Genomic DNA, 19983 nt, shown 5'->3' with positions numbered 1-19983 from the left:
TTTGCAACAAATTATGTTATTAAAAAAATGAAGAAAATTATTTTATACGGTGAGATTTGAAAGGATCAGACAGGTTTATTTCTTTTTCAATACAAAAGGCCAATTGTGGCATGTCTGCAAAATGGTTTAAAAGTCAGGTACAATAACATTTTGGGTGCTAGTCCAGAATTCCACCTAAAGTCAAAAACACAGAAAAATCTTTATAATGTACATACCCGTCACGAAACAAAAATGTCATATTCCAAAAATTACGTAAATTAAGTAGCTTTTATTTGTAAACTAAGAAAATCAAATTATATGGAGGAAGCGAGAACGGCGTGTCTTAATCCGCCATATTTAATAAAAGGAGACAATTCGGACTAAGAAAATTAAAATCAGCTTTGTAATCGGTAAAAATCGTAAAAAAATGATTTTTTTTTAATATTCGGAAAATTTACTTGATCAATTCACGTGATTTTTCGAATATTACATTTTTTTTTGTTCCGTGACGGGTACGTACATCATAAACGAATTTTCTGTACTGTAAAGAAAAAAAAAAAAAAATTAGGTTGAATTCTGGATAAGATACAAATTTTGCTCTTATTTTCTTTGAAATATTTTTTCAGTAATGCCGTTTGATAATCTTTGTTTACATAAATTTCATTTCTTTTTGTTATTTAAAAAAAAAAAAATAGTACTCAATTATTCCGAAGTTGGAGTTTAAAATATCAATTATTAAATTTAATTATAATTGTAAAAAAAAAAACCACACACACACATTTTCAATCAGTTATCTGTGGGTATTATATATAAATTGTTTTTTTTTAATGGACCAGAGTGCTCAATTACTTAAATAAGAGATCAGCATATTGAATTAAATAAGTACGGATACGATTTAGGGACGAACATTTGGTTTCATATCCTTACTACACCTCGATTTTCAAGAACCCGAACAGCTACTTACCAGCATTCAGTCATTTCAAAGAATTTCAGAATTTTAAAAAAGTGACGCTCTAAATTCTAACCGAACGCCGAAAAGTTATCTGCTCGGAGTCTTGGGAATCTATTAACCTAAATTCTAGCCAAACGATTAAGATTAGCCGGAAGTGTCTTCCTGGATTCATGAGAATCTTTGAAACCAAAGGTTCCTCCCTCAAGCCAGTCTGCAACTAATATATATATATATATATATATATATATATATATATATATATATATATATATTACAGGTGAAGGCTATAATCATAGCAAACAATACACATCCCCCAAAATTAAAGTAATATCTACTTTAGAAGAAAGGTTATTGATAAGTCGATTGGCGTATTATCACTTGCTGTAATATATATATATAAGTAGGGATATTTGTTTTGTAACTTTCTTTCCACCTCAGCATTCACTGTTAAATGGACGACTTGTATAGGTTTCCGCGTATGCTGAAAACGAATATCACATTCAAATTTTGGGCAGACAAGTATTTTTCAGGATGTTAAGACATTTATTATCCAATGTAATCCATTATGTTTTCACCGGAAGCCATGTTTTCCCCCAACTGAAAAGTACACATGCGTGTTACAAAACACCCCCTCCTCCCCATGTTAAGAAAGGCGAACGCCATTGATATTTATTAAGTAATACATTGGGAAAAAATGTCTTAATACCCAGAAAACTTTGTCTGCGCCAAATTTGAATGCGATATTTGTTTTCAGCATACCAGAAAAAAAAGATTTAAAAGTCGTCATTTTAAAGGCGAGTGTTAAAGTAAAAATGTACCAAAAAGGTTTGATAAAGCAAAAGATCACAGGTATGTGGGCTTCGAGGACACATTTTGCAGCAAACAGTTATTGTTAATCTGTGCAGGAAATCACATCACAAAGGGGTTCATAAAACTATAATAGACTTCAATATAAAACCGGTAAACACGGTGATACGCGTGACCCGTTACGGTCATTGTTTCATTTTTACAACATACCAGGACGCGCGTATATATATACGAAAAAAAAAAAATGTATATAAACAAATATATCTGAAAGACAAAATAATGATTTAAAAAAAAAACAAAAAAAAAAAACAGAATAGGAAACTTTACTGCCTAGGGCGTTTCGTTCTTTCCAGAACATCAAATATCTAACATAAAAATGTAGGTTTCTTCCATAATTTCTAATATAACACAAAAAATAAATAAAAGTCGGGGGGGGGGGACAAAAAACAAAAACAAAAAAAAAAAAAAACAAATACAAAAACAAACCCGCATACAAACATAAAACTTGGCAACAAATTAATGTTACCAAAGGCAAGAAAAGTTACCAGGAAAAGTTGATAAAAAATAAAGTATGGGCAAGTCTCAAGTTAGGACGGAAAAAAAAGTCTATCAAGAGGCAGATGTGTGGAGCTCAAATAATCGCAAAAAAAAAAAAAAAAAAAAAAAAAAAATCGAATATTAGACAAAACTACGACGAAAAAATATACAGTACGGTTGACATTAAGCTTTCGTCCGATTGGTGACGATTATTAGCTATATTCTCATTTAACTTTCGTTTTTTGTGCAATTATCGAGGCTCCACATGTCGCCATATTGGCGACTATATTTATTCACGTTCTAACAGACTTGATTTTTTTTTTCAAGAAAAATTTACAAAACAAAATAAAAAACACAAAAGTTTTAAAATAATTTAGTACATAAGAAACACTTATCCAAGTGAAAACAAAAAAAATATCCAGATAAAAAGGTAACTTTCCTTGCCTTTGGTAACATTTATTTGTTGCCCATTTTTTTTTTTTTTTTTTGTCTTTTTACATCTTTTTTGTTCTGTTATAAATTATTTAAGAGGTACTTGTACAGTTTATCAAGACATTAAAAAAAATAAAAATATCGAAAAAAGGTTATATTGTACGAATCCGTTTTGGACTGAAGATCTCCGAAAAAAAATTTCATTTAATTTGATCGAGTAGTTTTTTTTTTGTTTTTTTTAATTTAATTTTATTTTTTTTTTTACAGCGGAAAAACACGTTTTTATGAGAGCGCGTTCAAGGCAGACATCTTGGAATTTTTTAAATTTTTGTTTGGAGTTTAGAACACTCCACGGGGAGATAACTCCAGTTAATGCGCCGACGCTCCCTCCATCTTTAATACTAGCTTTTCTTCCTAAACATCGAACCTTTTGCTCGGTATCATAACAAATTGTTTTTTCGCTGTAAAAAAAAAACAAAAAACAAAAAAACAAAAAACAAAAGAAAATTACTTGATGAAATTAAGTGAATTTTTTTTCTAAGAACTTCATTCTATAACGGTTACGTATAATTTAAACTTTTTTTTATATTTTCATTTTTTAATGTCTACCATTTAAGAAACCAAAAATAGAAGAAAAAAAAATGTATGTTTTATGTATTTAGTAAGAAAAGTTAACGGTCATGTGTGACGTATCCAGACTTTATTATTTGAATTATCCAAATTACTGTTCTCGTCTTGAGCATTATTCGCACAACATTTCTGTCGATGTAACCTCCGACCTTCCTCAGGTGTATCTTGTCGACTTCGGAAACCTCCACGGAATTTCGAACGGGACCTTTTATTTACTACAAAGGAGTAGCATGTTCTTGTTCCGTCAGCCATAACTAGATAAAAGTCCTAAATAATTCGCAATCTGGAGATTGGAGGTTCAATTCTCAGTGCAGAGATGACACTAAAATACGTTGAACAAATAGCACTCAAGTACCGTAGTCCGAAGAATCCAAATAATACGAAGTATCTTGGCGGCTTCTAAAGTTGCCAAAGATGTTAAACGTTTCTGGTAGAGGGCGGTCACACAGTGCAAGGAAATTGTTTTACATTTTTTTTTTTGTTTACACAATAAAAAAGAAGAAAAAAAGCCTTTCTTATTTATCTTGTTTCATGGAGTTCTGGAAAGAAGGAAATGCGCCAGGTAGTAAAGTGGTTCCATTTTGTCTGGTTTTACCGTTACGGATGCGGCGTACAGCCTTTTCTAAACAGTTCAACGCAAAGAACTATCGACACACGCGGTTATTGTTTTGACCGAACAGCCAAACAAGGTGCTTAAAAGAGAAGCAGTATTTAGTGATAAAACATACAATCCAGTTCTTTTTCAAAAATTAATTCCGAAGCAAAATAAGAATATATATATATATATATATATATATATATATATATATGTATATATTATATACATGTGTATATATATATATATATATATACATACATGTATAATATATATATACGTACATGTATAATATATATATACATACATGTATAATATATATATACATACATGTATAATATATATATATATACATACATGTATAATATATATATATACATACATGTATAATATATATATATACATACATGTATAATATATATATATACATACATGTATAATATATATATACATACATGTATAATATATATATACATACATGTATAATATATATATACATACATGTATAATATATATATACATACATGTATAATATATATATACATACATGTATAATATATATATACATACATGTATAATATATATATACATACATGTATAATATATATATAACAAGAAAACAAACCTATCAAAATCTGAATTGAACCGAAACATCAGATTTTAAACAAATAAATAGCTCAATATCTTGCAAGATAGAACCCTTTCAATAGTAAAATGTAATTAGCTTTAACTGCAGTTTCATGGTATTACCGAGCATCAGAACTAGCATTAATTCACTTTTTTGTTCGATTGATAGTATCGAGGATGCTGATGATTCGGGGGACACAGTGAAACTGCAATAAAGCTATGTACATATAATTTATTATTGGTTAATTATTTTGATATAATTTATTATTGGTTAATTATTTTTAACCTTAAATTGTTCTGAAATTCTTTTAATAAATATATTCACACTTATGATATTACAGACCAAATGAAACAATAATTATAGGGCAAATTAATTTGGGTAGGACTGCTCGGAAACAAAATATTGTGTATGTAAGATTATAAATAAATAAATATATATAAGTTACGGGAAATTTTGTTAACCCCAGGGAACCACATGGGCTCATAATTACATGTGGTTATGACGTCATCAGCTGTAAATTTGTGAGGTGGAATTTAAAGGAAGTGACGTAATCCAAACATTTACTGCATCCGGTTTTTAATCTTCAACATGGTTTTATTATTTGAAGCACTTGTGGATATAATTTGAATAATCGAGAGAGAAAAAAATAAGATTGGAATAATAATAATAATAATAATAATAATAATAATAATAATAATAATAATAATAATAATAATAATAAAAAGACATTTGAAAGTATTGGAGGTAAACTGTGGCACACAATGATTGCAGTAGCAACAATAACATGGATATGAATAATGAATAAGTAAATAAATAAAAAAACAAAAGAACAACCAAAAATACAAAAAAAAAATCAACTACCCTAAAAAAACAAAAAACAAAAGAAAAAAAACCAAAAAAAAACAAAACAAAAACAACAAAAGAACACCCATCCCCAAAAAACAAAACCACCCAAACCATAAAAAAAACATACAAAAATAAAAGCAAAAAAAAAAAAAAACTCAAACAAACACACAATCCCCCTCCAAAACCTAACCCACAGTTCAAAGCAACACGCTTAATCCCAAAAATAACAAGTTATACAAACGAATCGGATATGTTTTAAATAAATATTTGATTTTCACAAAAAAGAAAAAGAAAAAAAAAAAAGACAAAACAAGTATCCTTTGCTTATTTTTTGGTTCTAATTTCACATACGGTATCCATTTTTATTCATCATATTTATTTATTTAAAGATGGACACACATATACAAGTGCCCCTATATTCAGGAGCAAATCCATATGATGAAAATAAAGCCCCATTCTGTCCGCTATACATTGTTGTATATATATTGTATTCTACAGATAATATTCAGATTTGGCAGAGCTTTCTTATACAGGGGAGTCACGGGGAACAGATGTTTTTAGAATGCTCCTTGCTCTCCTCGAGTGAGGGATAGAGAGTGAGAAACCTGCGTAAGATGCCGTTTAGTTTGTTGTGCCTATTTACAATGTCTCCCCACGGGACAGAGTTAGACACCAGGGTCGTTTTTAAATGTGGAGAAAAGGAACAAAAATAAAAATTGTCTCAGTCGTTAAGGATTTTTCCTCCACTGACAGAACAAGAAATTGAAGTGCAGCATCTGAAGAACAGATACTACACTTTGATCTTGACCATGCTAAATTTTGTTTTAGTTAGTTATTGATTTTGAATTACTTTTCTTTTCAGTTCATTGCCTCATGCTACCGTAGAGTTGTGAACATTAAAAAGTTTTTGTTGAAATATTCGCAGAATTTTGTTTTCCTTAAAAACACCCGTTTCCCATGACTCACCCTACACACACACACACACACACACATTATATATATATATATATATATATATATATATATATATATATATATATATATCCACAGCCAAATAATGTCGCAGTTCGCAAGAGTCATGACAGTGAACAAACTGGAAGTCAAAAACTCAAGTCTTGAACTTCCGGTTTGTTGAGTGTCATGGCTCCTGTGAGCTACGACGTTGTTTGGCTGTTGGAATAATTATATGCTCTCACGCATTCTGAAAATTATATATCTTATTCCTCTCTATCGAGATAAACGCACAAATAATTGCATTATATTAAAAAAAAGAAATAAAATAAAATAAAAAGGAGGGTGGGCTAGTCTTGAAAGAGAAAAATCTATTTGGCAATTTTCAATCCAGTTTCCACCCACTCATCAAACAAACGCTCTTTATAAACTAGGATTTTCAGGTTCTTTTCACCATTTTATGAAACTTCATTATAATGGATCACGTACGTTTTTGAAATAATATAGTGTACCTTTTACCAGGTTTAGAAATTCATTCATAATGTGTTTCATTGTTACAACATAAAGAAATCTTGTTATATCTTTTTTATATCTAGCAACTGAGTTTATATTATATAAATACTACTTGAATTTGCTTTAACTATGTTTTCGATTCTCCTGGAAAATAATTGTTATATATATTAGCATTGCACAATCGAGTTATCTAAGCGAACTTTGTGTTTTTAATATTATTTGAATAAAGAATTGGAAATATATACGAGAGAGAGAGAGAGAGAGAGAGAGATTGTATTTTACTATAGGAGTTCTCAATTACGTATCTAAGAGCATACATTTATATTTTAAAAGAGGCCATACATTAGTTTGATAGTCTATCGATACCTTCGGTTTCAAGGAAACACTGGAAACTCTACCAGCATGACTAAAGATGCGAAATGTACTTGTTTTTAAGTAGATGTTAAGATATATATATATATATATATATATATGAGAGCTGTGATACAGCGAAACAGTACTGTATGTGGATGACATTATATATATATATATATATATATATATACACACACACACACATATACACGTGATCACTTATTCCTTGTATCTTTTAAAAGAAGATTCTTGTCAAAATCATTTTCCTTTTCACCCTGATAACTTGGCCCGAGAAGGCTTAGCCTAGAGAAGACTGTAGCCGAAATCTGTATGCATATATGTAGCCAAAAATGTATGAATAAAAGTTCATACTAAATAAATATAGCTCTATTTATTATCGAGCACTATTATGTAAACAGTGGAAGGGTTCCCAGGATTTATTACCAAATTCCTACGAACTTACTTCACCGGAAATACTCATACGCATATATTTATTCGTAGTAGTCAGACTTCAAGATTTAAGGTCAATAAATGACATTTTTGTAAAGTTCAGAGCATGTATAACTAAATAATAGAACCTTAAATTTCAGTGATTATGTAATATTATGTATATAAAATATGTATACCCGCACTCACTGTACCATTGTCAGCACCTGAATACATAGTTATAATGCTGCTACTAAATATATATAATATATATATATATATATATATATATATATATATATATATATATATATATAATAAAAAATAAATAAAAAAATAATTTGTTCGCTCTTTGTGGGATTCGAACCTAGACCGAGACTGAAGTAGAATATAATACAACTATATAAGCCTACTTTTGATAACATGCAAGTTGTTGGTTCATAAACTGTATATGTCGGAAAGTATTATATACACGCGAAATATCTAGAATAAAAGTACGACGTCACTATCGACATCTTGCTTTGTATTTGAACGTTGTGGGAGGGGTGTTGTAGAGAGAATTAGTTTAGCTTTGAAAGTGTGTAAAAAAAACCCCAAAAAACCCTAGAATTTCGTTTGCTTTTGCCAAAGCGTTTTTCATGCGTATTTTTTGTTTTCATGGAATTGTTTAAGTAGGGTGTTTACAGTTTGAGCACTCGGCTACTTTGCAAATTTTGTCTGTGTATACAACAAAAAAAAAAAAAAAGAAAAAATAAAGTCGACAACACGCCTGACGAAGGGAAGACATCCCGAAATATAGTATCACGGACACACCACCTGACCGCCCGACGCAAGTAAGAACATCCTACATGTAAAACATTGTATATAAAAACCTATGTGCATGTATATATGTATGGTTATACGTATATACACTGGATCAATGAAAGTGAAAGAGCATAGCTGGTTCCACCATTACATCTATCCGTCACACCTTCGCATTGTTCTGCCTTCTGTAAATTTAAATTTCTTATATAAAATAATGTAATTGGCTTGCTAACAACGCATCGATTCCCACAAAACCAGATTTATTCTTTTTGTTTGAAAGGTAATTAACAAACAAACTAAAAAGGTTTCTTGCTCGTCGTTGTCATCCGGACAAACTGCATTTTTTGTTACATGCTAAAATGCTTAAAATAATTAAACCTAATCGAGATATATATATATATATATATATATATATATATGTGTGTGTGTGTGTGTGTGTGTGTGTGTGTGTGTGTGTGTGTGTGTGTGTGCGAGTTCCGTTAATCTTGCGTAGCCAACGCACTATTCCGGCATTTCAAAATACAACCGCTGAGAGACAACGCGTGAATCTTTACAAACTGAATTTTTTCCCCCAACTTTCCAGCATGACAAGAAAGAAGAAAAAGACAAAAATAATGTACAAAATACTGAGAATGGAGTTTGACTCCGAAATATATTTAAATTATAAATTTCAAACGAGTAAAGTATTTGTTTAATTTCGTAATGTTGCGTTGTAAATTGGCTTTCAAACGTACTTGATATATATATATATATATATATATATATATATATATATATATATGGATTTATATTAAAAAATGGAAAAGTAACACCAAATTACTCGACGTTCTGCCCACTGTTCTGTGGGGTTTTTGCAAGAGTAAAGAAAATAGCTAAGAATTGGCACACAATATATAAATAAATACTACATAGATCATTCTTAACTATTTTATTTAGTGCTGAAAATCCACGAAACAGTGGGCGAAACATTGAGTAATTTGGTCTTCCCTTTTCCATTTTTAATGTCGGATTTTTATTATCACACAGATACTGATATAAAGTTTAATTACGAAACCTAATTTTCTCGTATTTTTAACTTCAGATTTTTTTTAGAACTACGTAGTCGCCATCTTTGTCTTTTTATTTAATTTACAATAATTTAATTCCGGAAACTCAGATTTGTATTATGACAGATAGCCAAAATAACCTCTAAATTATCTTTTCTTTTTTATATTTCTCCTGAACACTATTACAGTAAACCAATGCGGATATAAACGTATACTATGCAATATAAATGAAAATGAGTGACGTCACGACATTTGTCTTCAAAGGAATCAGTTTTAATAATTGCGTCATACATGACTTCAATTTTCCATGTAAAAACAAGAGAATTTGCAAATTTCACGTTCTAACTTCAACTACCGTCCAACCTGTAACCCACGCATTTCTAAACAGAAAACTCTTCTTCGTGATGTTGCGTTTTTCATATATATTCTCTAATATTTTATTATTTTCACATTAAATCATTATCCTAGAAGATTCAAGATATGGTTGAAAACCTTGATTGTTTAGACACTTGAAGAAACGGCTGTTAAAAATTAATCTAACTGAAAAGTGAAGATATCCGCGTTGGAATTTGTTTTTTTTCTTTCTCTTGGCATATATATATATAAAATTGTGTGTGTGCGCGCGCGTACGTGAACAATTTCGATACTGTATATTACAGTGCAGCGTAGCCTGCACTTAAAACATGCCAGCCTTGTGTCACATGCGTTAGAACACGATAAAAACAATCAAGTAGAGAAAACGGAGGGAAATTCAAATTAAGAGAGAATGTTATTACCCCCCCCCCAAAAAAAAAAACACTCCCCAAAACAAAACAAAGACAAAAAAAAAACAAAACAAAAAAACAAACAAAAAGCAACAACAAAAAACCGCAATAAATAAATAAATAAACAATAAAAAAAAACTTGGAATTTCGTACACCAATATTTTTCTCTAAATGTCAGCGTTTTATGTTTTGGGGCATTACTATAGGGGAACATTCTACGCGAATGCAATAATTCTAATTTCACATACAGTGAAAACCTTCATTAAAAATGTACGTTTTCAAAACGAGTTCAAGATTGATGACAAAAAAAAAAAAAAAAAACGAAAATTTGTTTTTAATCACATTTTTTTAATTAAATCAAATAATTTACTTCAGAAAAAAAAGAAAAAAAGAAAAACTTGCGAACATAGGGAAAGAAGAAAAAAACAAAACAAAAAATGCAACTTCAGAAACAAAATACATGAGAACAATTATTCACAATAGCCTCCAAAAACCATTTCAAAAATGTGCTATTGTAACTTCGTAAATAAATAATGAATAATAAATATTTGAATCGAAAATTCCAATCAACAATTCTTTCCCAAATGAGAGATCAAAATGCATCAATTTTTAAATAATTGAAAAAAAAAAACTAATTACATTTTTGTTGTTAAATAACCATTATATAATGACAGTTATAAAAATTAACGTGAATATTTCAAACAGTTTGCGTATATATGTTTTTGATATGTCGAAAAAAACAGGTCTAACTTGTTATTATAAACGTGAAATTTGACGTCACTTTCCCCTTTTACGTCACTTCCCCCTTTTACGTCACTTCCCTTATACGAAACAATTCATGTCAACAGGTAGAACGCAAACCTCTCGGTTTTCGTCAGACAAGGCAGAGCCCATCCAATCTTTAAGAGCTAAGGGGTTAAGGGCTTTACTGCTCTAGGGTGGGACTGTCCATTTTTGTATAGCAATCTCAGTTTAACCATTTTTTTAAATTTTAGTCTGGTTGTTAGTTTTATTTTTTTTTAATAATTAAATTCTTTTTTTTTTTCAAGTTCTTTCGCTTTTTTTCTTTTTCATTCTTGCTCCAAGTTCGTCAAGAGCAGGGTAAAAAAATGGACAACACCAGTGTCAAACAACCTTGTAGATTGCTTATTGAAATTGTCATAAAACACGCCATCATCACATTTGAAATGGGGAGAAGGAACGTTATTTGTGAAACAGTTGGGTGCACAGTGGTAAGTTATCCAAATATGGGGCAAGTTTATCTTTTCTTTCTTTCTTTCCCTCGATCTTTAGTTTTGTTCTTCTCGTCGTCGGGTTTATTTCAATTTGCACGAGCCCAACAGTTGACGAAATTCTGAAAAAGATAAAAAAAAAAATATTAGTTAAAAAAAAGAAAAAAAATGAAAAGAAAAAAATGAAAAGAAAAAAAATGAAAAGAAAAAAAATGAAAAGAAAAAATGAAAGAAAATAGCAAAACAGAAAAGGGGAAAAACAAAAAAGAATAAAAAAAACAGAAGAAAAAACATAAGAAAAAAACAAAAACAGAAAAGAAACAAAAGAAGAAACAGAAAAGAAAGAAGAAACAGAAAAGAAAGAAGAAACAGAAAAGAAAGAAGAAGCAGAAAAGAAAGAAGCAGAAAAGAAACAGAAAAGCAGAAAAGAAGAAGAAAAGAAGAAGAAAAGAAACAGAAAAGAAGAAGCAGAAAAGAAGCAGAAAAGAAGCAGAAAAGAAACAGAAAAGAAGAAGCAGAAAAGAAGAAACGATACAGAAAAGAAGAAGCAGAAAAGAAGAAGAAAATAAACAGAAAAGAAGCAGAAAAGAAAAAGAAAAGAAGAACTAGAAAAGAAGAAGCAGTAAGGAAGAAGCAGTAAGGAAGAAGCAGAAAAGAAGCAGAAAAGAAACAGAAAAGAAACAGAAAAGAGGAAACAGAAAAGAAACAGAAAAGAAGAAGCAGAAAAGAAGCAGAAAAGAAGAAGCAGAAAAGAAACAGAAAAGCAGAAAAGAAGAAGAAAAGAAACAGAAAAGAAGAAGCAGAAAAGAAACAGAAAAGAAGAAGCAGAAAAGAAACAGAAAAGAAGAAGCAGAAAAGAAACAGAAAAGAAGAAGCAGAAAAGAAACAGAAAAGAAGAAGAAAAGAAACAGAAAAGAAGAAGCAGAAAAGCAGAAAAGAAGAAGAAAAGAAACAGAAAAGAAGAAGCAGAAAAGAAGAAGCAGAAAAGAAGAAGAAAATAAACAGAAAAGAAGCAGAAAAGAAACAGAAAAGAAGCAGAAAAGAAACAGAAAAGAAGAAGCAGTAAGGAAGAAGCAGTAAGGAAGAAGCAGAAAAGAAGCAGAAAAGAAACAGAAAAGAAACAGAAAAGAAGAAGCAGAAAAGAAGAAGCAGAAAAGAAGAAGCAGAAAAGAAACAGAAAAGAAGAAGCAGAAAAGAAGCAGAAAAGAAGCAGAAAAGAAGCAGAAAAGAAACAGAAAAGAAGCAGAAAAGAAACAGAAAAGAAACAGAACAGAAGAAACAGAAAAGAAGCAGAAAATAAACAGAAAAGAAACAAAAAAGAATAAGCAGAAAAGAAGAAGAAGAAAAGAAACAGAAAAGAAGAAGCAGAAAAGAAGAAGCAGAAAGGAAACAGAAAAGAAGAAGCAGAAAAGAAGAAGAAAAGAAACAGAAAAGAAGAAGCAGAAAAGAAGAAGCAGAAAAGAAGAAGCAGAAAAGAAGAAGCAGAAAAGAAACAGAAAAGAAGAAGCAGAAAAGAAGAAGCAGAAAAGAAGCAGAAAAGAAGAAGCAGAAAATAAGAAGCAGAAAAGAAACAGAAAAGAAGCAGAAAAGAAGAAGAAAAGAAACAGAAAAGAAGAAGCAGAAAAGAAGCAGAAAAGAAGAAGAAAAGAAACAGAAAAGAAGCAGAAAAGAAACAGAAAAGAAGCAGAAAAGAAACAGAAAAGAAGAAGAAAAGAAACAGAAAAGAAGAAGAAGAAAAGAAACAGAAAAGAAGAAGCAGAAAAGAAGAAGCAGAAAAGAAGAAGCAGAAAAGAAGAAGCAGAAAAGAAGCAGAAAAGAAGAAGCAGAAAAGAAGAAGCAGAAAAGAAGAAAAGAAACAGAAAAGAAGAAGCAGAAAAGAAGAAGCAGAAAAGAAGAAACAGAAAAGAAGAAATAGAAAAGAAACAGAAAAGAAGAAACAGAAAAGAAAACACTGAAAAAAAAAACAGAAGAAACGTTGAGCCTGGTCATTACTAAAATGGGTGACCAATTTGGCAATTCCAGGTGTTGTATGAAGGAGAACGTCAACATATCCCTTCAAAAAAGTTGCAAAAACCTAACGTCGTCATTTCCTCTAATGGGGATATACATGCGACTGGGGACCACTTGTGAATTTCATACTCCCATGAAACTTCCTCCTTCTGAATATATGAAGAAAAAACAGAAGAAAAACAAAAAAGAAACAGAAAAGAACAGAAAAGAAGAAACAGAAAAGAAAACACAGAAAAGAAAGAAAAAAAAACAGAAAAAAATAGAAAAATATAAAAAAAAACAGAAAAAAAAGCAGAAAGAAAAAAGTAAAAAGTAAAAAATTCGAAGATGGAAGACCAGATTTTAGAAGTTTATATTTAACCCACAAGTAAAACACGCTTAAATGTATTTTAATTCATGCAGAGTTCGTGCTTTATTATAACAGAGCAAATGCTCTATTGGGTAAATGTCGATATCGGAATAGCCTGACAAAAATCACCGCTAAAAAAAAAAAAAAAAAAAAAAAAATCGTCCGCGTCCATCAAACATAAATATCGAATCGGAAACTCGAAAACCAAATGAAACGAACTTTATTTTTATTATCAGAACAGATGTATTTTCCCCGTTATTTTAGTATTAATTACCATTTCGGGATCTTTCTTACTAAAATGAAATAAAATTATTAATTCTTTTATTTTTTTTCCATGCGTACTTGAATAAAATTCACTGAAAATTAAATAAATAACGAAAAAACCTCCAATTTCTTTTTGGTCAAATAACACAACCAATAAGTAATAAGATCGAAGGCCAAGGAATAAAAAGCTTCCAAAACTTTCGATTTTTTACTTAAATGAAAATTTGCTAAGAATTTTAAAAGGCATGATTTTTTTTATTCGACAGTTTAAAAGCCTTTGAAGAGTCACGGAGTAACTATTAACAAACTATCAAAATTGCTTTATTTACAAAAAATAAACAAAAAAGGTAAAGCCTAGATGATTTTATTTCACTTTAGTAAGAAAGATAACGAATAGTAATTCGTCTTCATAGCTCAGGCATTAACGGCAAAGGAAAAAAAATTGTAAGGTAAACGCTTTGGTTTCGATTCTCGGTGGTGGCGCACGAGTTTTTTTTTTTTTTTTTACATCATTACTACTGTACTTTACGGTAATTGCGCCAACTAAAAAAAAAAAAAAAAGTGCTCTTTATATGCGTGGCTGCCAAAAGAGAACTTTTAGCTAGTTGGCGCAATTACCTCAGACTTGGCGCAATTACCCCAAAGTATGGTATATATTTGGTCTAATATAATAAATACGAAATCTGCATTAATCAAAATATCATATTTAAGCATATTTTACGATCGGGCAATGTCAGATGGCCTGCTAGTAATATATATATATATATATATATATATATATATATATATATATATATAATGCGTGTCAAGCGTTATCTTCTGAACATTAGAAAATATCACTCTCGAAAAACAATATACGGATTCTCTACAACTGAATTCTTCCATTTACCACCACGAGAAAAAAAATCTGATGATGGCGCATTACGTCGAAATATTAATTTAAAACCAATAAATGTTCGTTTATTTGGCAAAATATTGTATCGTAATTTGGCGCAGGAAGTATATCATACGTATTTCATTTTAAAATTCAAACAACGCTTATACTACAGAAAACACAACCGTAACTTATATATATATATTAGCAGGTCGGCCAGCGTTGCCCGGTCGTAAAATACACGTAAATATTATATTTTAATTAATACAGAAACTAAGGCATGCGAGTATTATGTTTTTTTCTAAACAGTTCAATTGTAAGTAAAAATACTTTAGTTGATTGGTTTGTTTGTGTTTAACGACCTTTCAACCTTTCTATGGTCATTTAAAGTCATGCAAATTTTGTCGAAATTTTGGTTTTGTTTGGTTTTACGGCATATCAACCATTATTTTTTTGGTCATTTGATGTTGATTACAATCATTTGGACTTTCTTTTTCGTGTAAGTTATTTAAACTCATTCTGTAGGTAAAAATTATATTTATTGGTATAAGTTTTCTTTTTTTTTTTTTCTAGGAAATGTCAGTATTGTCTTTGGATTCACTTACTCAAAAAGTTCCGCCATGTTATTGACATCTTAATATTTTTTTTTCGGATATGTGAGAGGTCGCTACAATCTAGAAGGAAGTGCTTCACCGCAAAGGGTTCTTGGCACTCCAAACACTCTGGAGGGTCTTCCTTTTTTTTTTCCTCCTTGTATGATTTTCTGGATTCTGGTATCCATTCTTTTAATATGAGTCTGATTTTGTGGAGTTTGTTATTTTGTAGGCTATTCCATTGCTTTTGGCATTTTTTGGGTAAAAAAAATTATTAACGAGTTTTTTGTAATCTGTATGTGGAATTTTTATATCGCTTATATTAAGTTTTAGTGAATTTTTGGCAGTTATGCCTGCTTTTTCATTTCCTGGAAAACCAAAATGACCGAGGCGCCAGCATAATTTAATGTTTTTATTTTTTGTAGTAGTTCTACATGAAAGGGCTGTCCTCTTCTCATGTAAGTAAGAAGACAGACTAGATAAGTGAAAATGATATTAGGAAAAGGCTAGAATCGAACCCTGTAGGCAAGTGTTAAAATAATGGAAATTGGAATCTTAAGAATCTCAGTCCAATTCAATTCTATTAAATATCTGAATATTGTTTATGTCGGAAAAGAGTCGATTGTCCATTCTTTTAGAAATTTGGATATTAAATATGTCAGTTAAAAGAATGGACAATGCGGGTTAAAAATATATTGTTTATAAATAGGTTAGATATTAAACAATTAGAAGTGAGGATTCTTTGTTTGCCAAAAGTGTGTTTGGACAAACATGTAAATCCACGTGAAAGTAGTCACGTTGGTAAACACACTTCTGACGTCATAAACAAAGGAGATTTCACAATATAGGGTTCGAAGTTAGTCAGAGTATAAGGCGGAGACAGTAGAGTGAAATGAGAGTCAGTAGATGAGAATCCAGAGAGATCGAAAGGAGAGCCATTAGAAACGAAGCAAGGAGAGTAGACCATGTAGTCGAAAAGGCTTGAGTTCCTGACATCATCAATCGGCCGGTTGAAGAATAAAGAAACCAACTATGTAACCGTTGTCTCGTGTCGTCATTCCTTACAACCAAAACAGGTAAATGTGTTTTTATCAACATCTTGTAACGAACTTTGTGTAACCTTTTCCAAGTAATGTGCCTCCTCCATCATAATAATGAATCGCCCCTCCTCTAATATGTATTAAAAGAACTGTAATATATATATATATATATATATATATATATATATATAAATGTCTCCCCCCCAGAATTGTCATCACCATCGTTACATATGTGCCCCCAATATGAATCCCCGTTATACATGTCTCCAATATAAACTCCCGTCATCTTTAAATACGTACCCCCTATACAACACTAGGCTGATGATTGGTGGGTTGTTTAAATCTTAGTTTTTAATGGATACAAGTACTGATAAGGATTCTGATAGAATTATGTATTATGGGCAAGGCCAGTGGTGAGGTCTAGAACCAAGTCTATAGCTGTGGCTTCTGCGCTAAAGATTGAGGAGCAATCTGGTCATTTCTTTTGTAATGTAATGTTATTGGATATTGCTCCGCGTCCAGTTTTATTGTTGTCTTTGGACCCGTCTGTGTAGATATGAAGATGGTTTGGGTACCTCTCAGAAATATTCAGTAGTCTTGTTAAGTTGATGGAGGAGAAAAGGTTTTGAGGAGCTGGTTTAGTTCAAGTATGATTAGAGGTGGATTTAGTAGTGCTTAGTTGTATGTTATCAAGGATGCTGGAAATTGGAATATCTACGTCTTCCACTAGGGGGGGGGGGTTCATACGGAGCTCAAAAGGTTTTATGGCTTTTTCTTTTTGGTCGAATAATTGTTGGTATTTAGGATTGAGAATGCAGGCTGGTTTTGTTGATTGTAATGTTATTTTAATATTATAAACTTAATTTTTGGGATTTGAGTTTTAGTGGTGGTTCTTGGGATTCTGCGTAAAGACTCTACTGGGGATGTACGAAAAGCTCCTAAAACAAGTGCTAGGGCTTCATGATGGATTGCGTTTAGTGTTTTCAAATAAGATTTTCTGGCTGCTTCATATATGAAGCAGCCATAATCAAGTTTACTTTGAATTAGCGTTCTAAATAATCTTATTAGTGATTGTCGATCTGCACCCCAATCTTGGTGGGAAACCACACGTAGCAGGTTTAGTGTTTTATATCATTTCTCTATTAGGTATTGTATATGTGAAACAAAATTCAGATTTTTATCAAAGATAATTCCTATGTAATTTATATTGTTCAACTGCTTGGATCTCAGTTTCATCTAGTTTCAGTGTCGGATTGTTATGGCAAAAATGTACACATTGTGATTTCGTTTCAGAAATCCTGAAGCCATTTTCAGAAGCCCACTTACTCTAGTTGAGATCGAAACCAAAACATTGAGTCAAGTACGAAAACCATTACATCACTTTGACACGATATTTACAATTTTCAAAAAATCGTATTCTTAACATAAAAAAGTTGTCATGTTTCTCGACCGCGCATACGCAGTCGTAAAACACTTAACAGTTAAAAATCCGATGACCCCCACGTACCAATTTGCTAATTTTTACCCTTTTTTCCAGGTGAAAACCGATTAAAAGGTTTTCCACTTGTCTGAATATCCTATTTACCAAATTTCAAATCTGTAGATAAAAATCCGTCGAGTAGGAGTTGAGAAGTTTCCTCACACATTGTCATTATATATACATATATATCTCCACTCATCTATATGTATAAAAGCGAAAATGTATGTGTGTATGTGTGTTCGCTTTTTGTGTATGTTTTCAAAAGGCTTTTTTCCGGCGGATTCTCGAGGCCGTCGCTCATTTTTAAAACTTTTTATATCACGTCTAAATGATAATATCTATGACTTAACAACGGTGGTCGCCTCTATTTAATTTGCCCGATTTTGAAACGTTAATTATTCAACATTTTCGGATCTGCACGTGTTGCATTCGTTTTTCGGTATAAAAAAAACAAACAAAAAAAAAAAACGCGAAACTCGATTCGAAATACTGGCTCACGGCCAGTGGTCTCTAGAAAGCTATGTAACATTCGGTCAATGTCGGCTTCGTCATATCAGACGGTTGCTTTCATTTCGAGACAAGACACTCCTCCTAATAAACAGGGAGCTGTTTTTTTTTCCAAAGTTAGTTAAAAACAAACAAACCGGTTTATTGACCTCATTAAAAACTGTCCTGCAGAAAATGTTAACTGCTGAATAGCTATCGCTTACCATCGCCGCATGTGCATTACGCTTTTTCGTATTAAAAAAAAAACAGACTCGCGTTAAATAAAACAGTTCCGCACTCAAAGTTCACGTCAATAACTCGTCAAAAACGGGCACCTGTTTTTTTTTTCCTCCACACTTTACTATTTTCCAACTGCGCGTCAAGGATTCGTTTTTTTTTTTTTAACAACCAACGATTTTTCTTTTTTATTTATCCAAAACCATACACACCTCCAAACACACAGGCAACGCCGGGTACCCCCCTTGCTAGTAACTACTATTAGCCAGTGCCCTATTGCTTCACAAAGTTAGCCGCTTGAAATATATGACATATTAATTCAAAATAAACATTTTATTCATAACTTTGTAATAAACACGAAACAAATATTTGATTTATTCTCAACATGTTGATAATTTCAATATAAATTCTATCTTTTAAATTAATTTTCCTTTTCAAGCCCACAACCTGTTGAACATCAAGTCAGTCCACGCACAAAAAAATAAAAAGAAAAGGAAAATATGTTCACAGGAAATAAAACAATGCGAAACAGAACTATTTGTCATGATTGAAATCAATCCAAACAAACAATCATTGAATTAAAAAAAAAAGAAAAGTAAATTAATAAAATGTAATTTTGTAAAACCAATATGCAAATAAGTTGTCTAATTTATACGTAAGCATTTAATTAAGATGACGCATCTATGGTGTAAAGTTGTAATAACTTGAAATAGAGCATTTTGACTTTATCGTTGTTGCGAGAAAATGGTCAAAATTTTGCATTTCTTCATTTAAACTAATCGAGCCAGAGTCCTGGCGTTGCGCGGGACAAAATAGGAGAAAGTAAAAATCGCAACCACCAAAAGTAAATTGACCGGAAAGGACCGGAAAGACGCTTTTCGGCAAAATGCTATACCTTTATTTATGATATAAAAAATAATTCTTCTTTTTTTTGGGGGGGGGGGGGACAGGAACATACGCATCGGCTTAGTTACTTTGTCGCGGAGTGGAGACGTATTTTTCTTTCTATTTTTTTTTTTTTTTCAAAAGGGGAAAGTTTTGGTTTCAGTTTATAGCATAGAAAAAGCAAGGCTGAATGTACGAATGAACCAAAATGCACTACGGTGGAATTTAACACGAAAATTCGTCAAGTTATTAAATGGAATTGAAACTCT

The 19983-nt window shown here is 31.1% G+C and overlaps 1 protein-coding gene across 9 annotated transcripts in view; it reads right to left on the bottom strand.

The window, feature by feature from the left end:
* Positions 1-10591: 10591 nt before the first annotated feature.
* The window catches only part of LOC145279992 (neo-calmodulin-like), a 500860-nt gene continuing 491468 nt past the window's right edge, over positions 10592-19983 (bottom strand). For all 9 annotated transcript variants that reach the window (XM_080131601.1, XM_080131596.1, XM_080131597.1 and 6 more), the window contains one exon: positions 10592-11618. In XM_080131601.1, the coding sequence (XP_079987727.1) occupies positions 11581-11618 (38 nt within the window). In that variant the 3' untranslated portion in view covers positions 10592-11580. The remainder of the gene's footprint in view (positions 11619-19983) is intronic.

This window comes from Euprymna scolopes, chromosome 7 (assembly GCF_053919585.1).
Source record: "Euprymna scolopes isolate OS-2025 chromosome 7, ASM5391958v1, whole genome shotgun sequence".
Classification (NCBI taxonomy): Eukaryota; Metazoa; Mollusca; class Cephalopoda; order Sepiida; family Sepiolidae; genus Euprymna; species Euprymna scolopes.
This window is presented reverse-complemented; position numbering and strand designations above follow the sequence as displayed.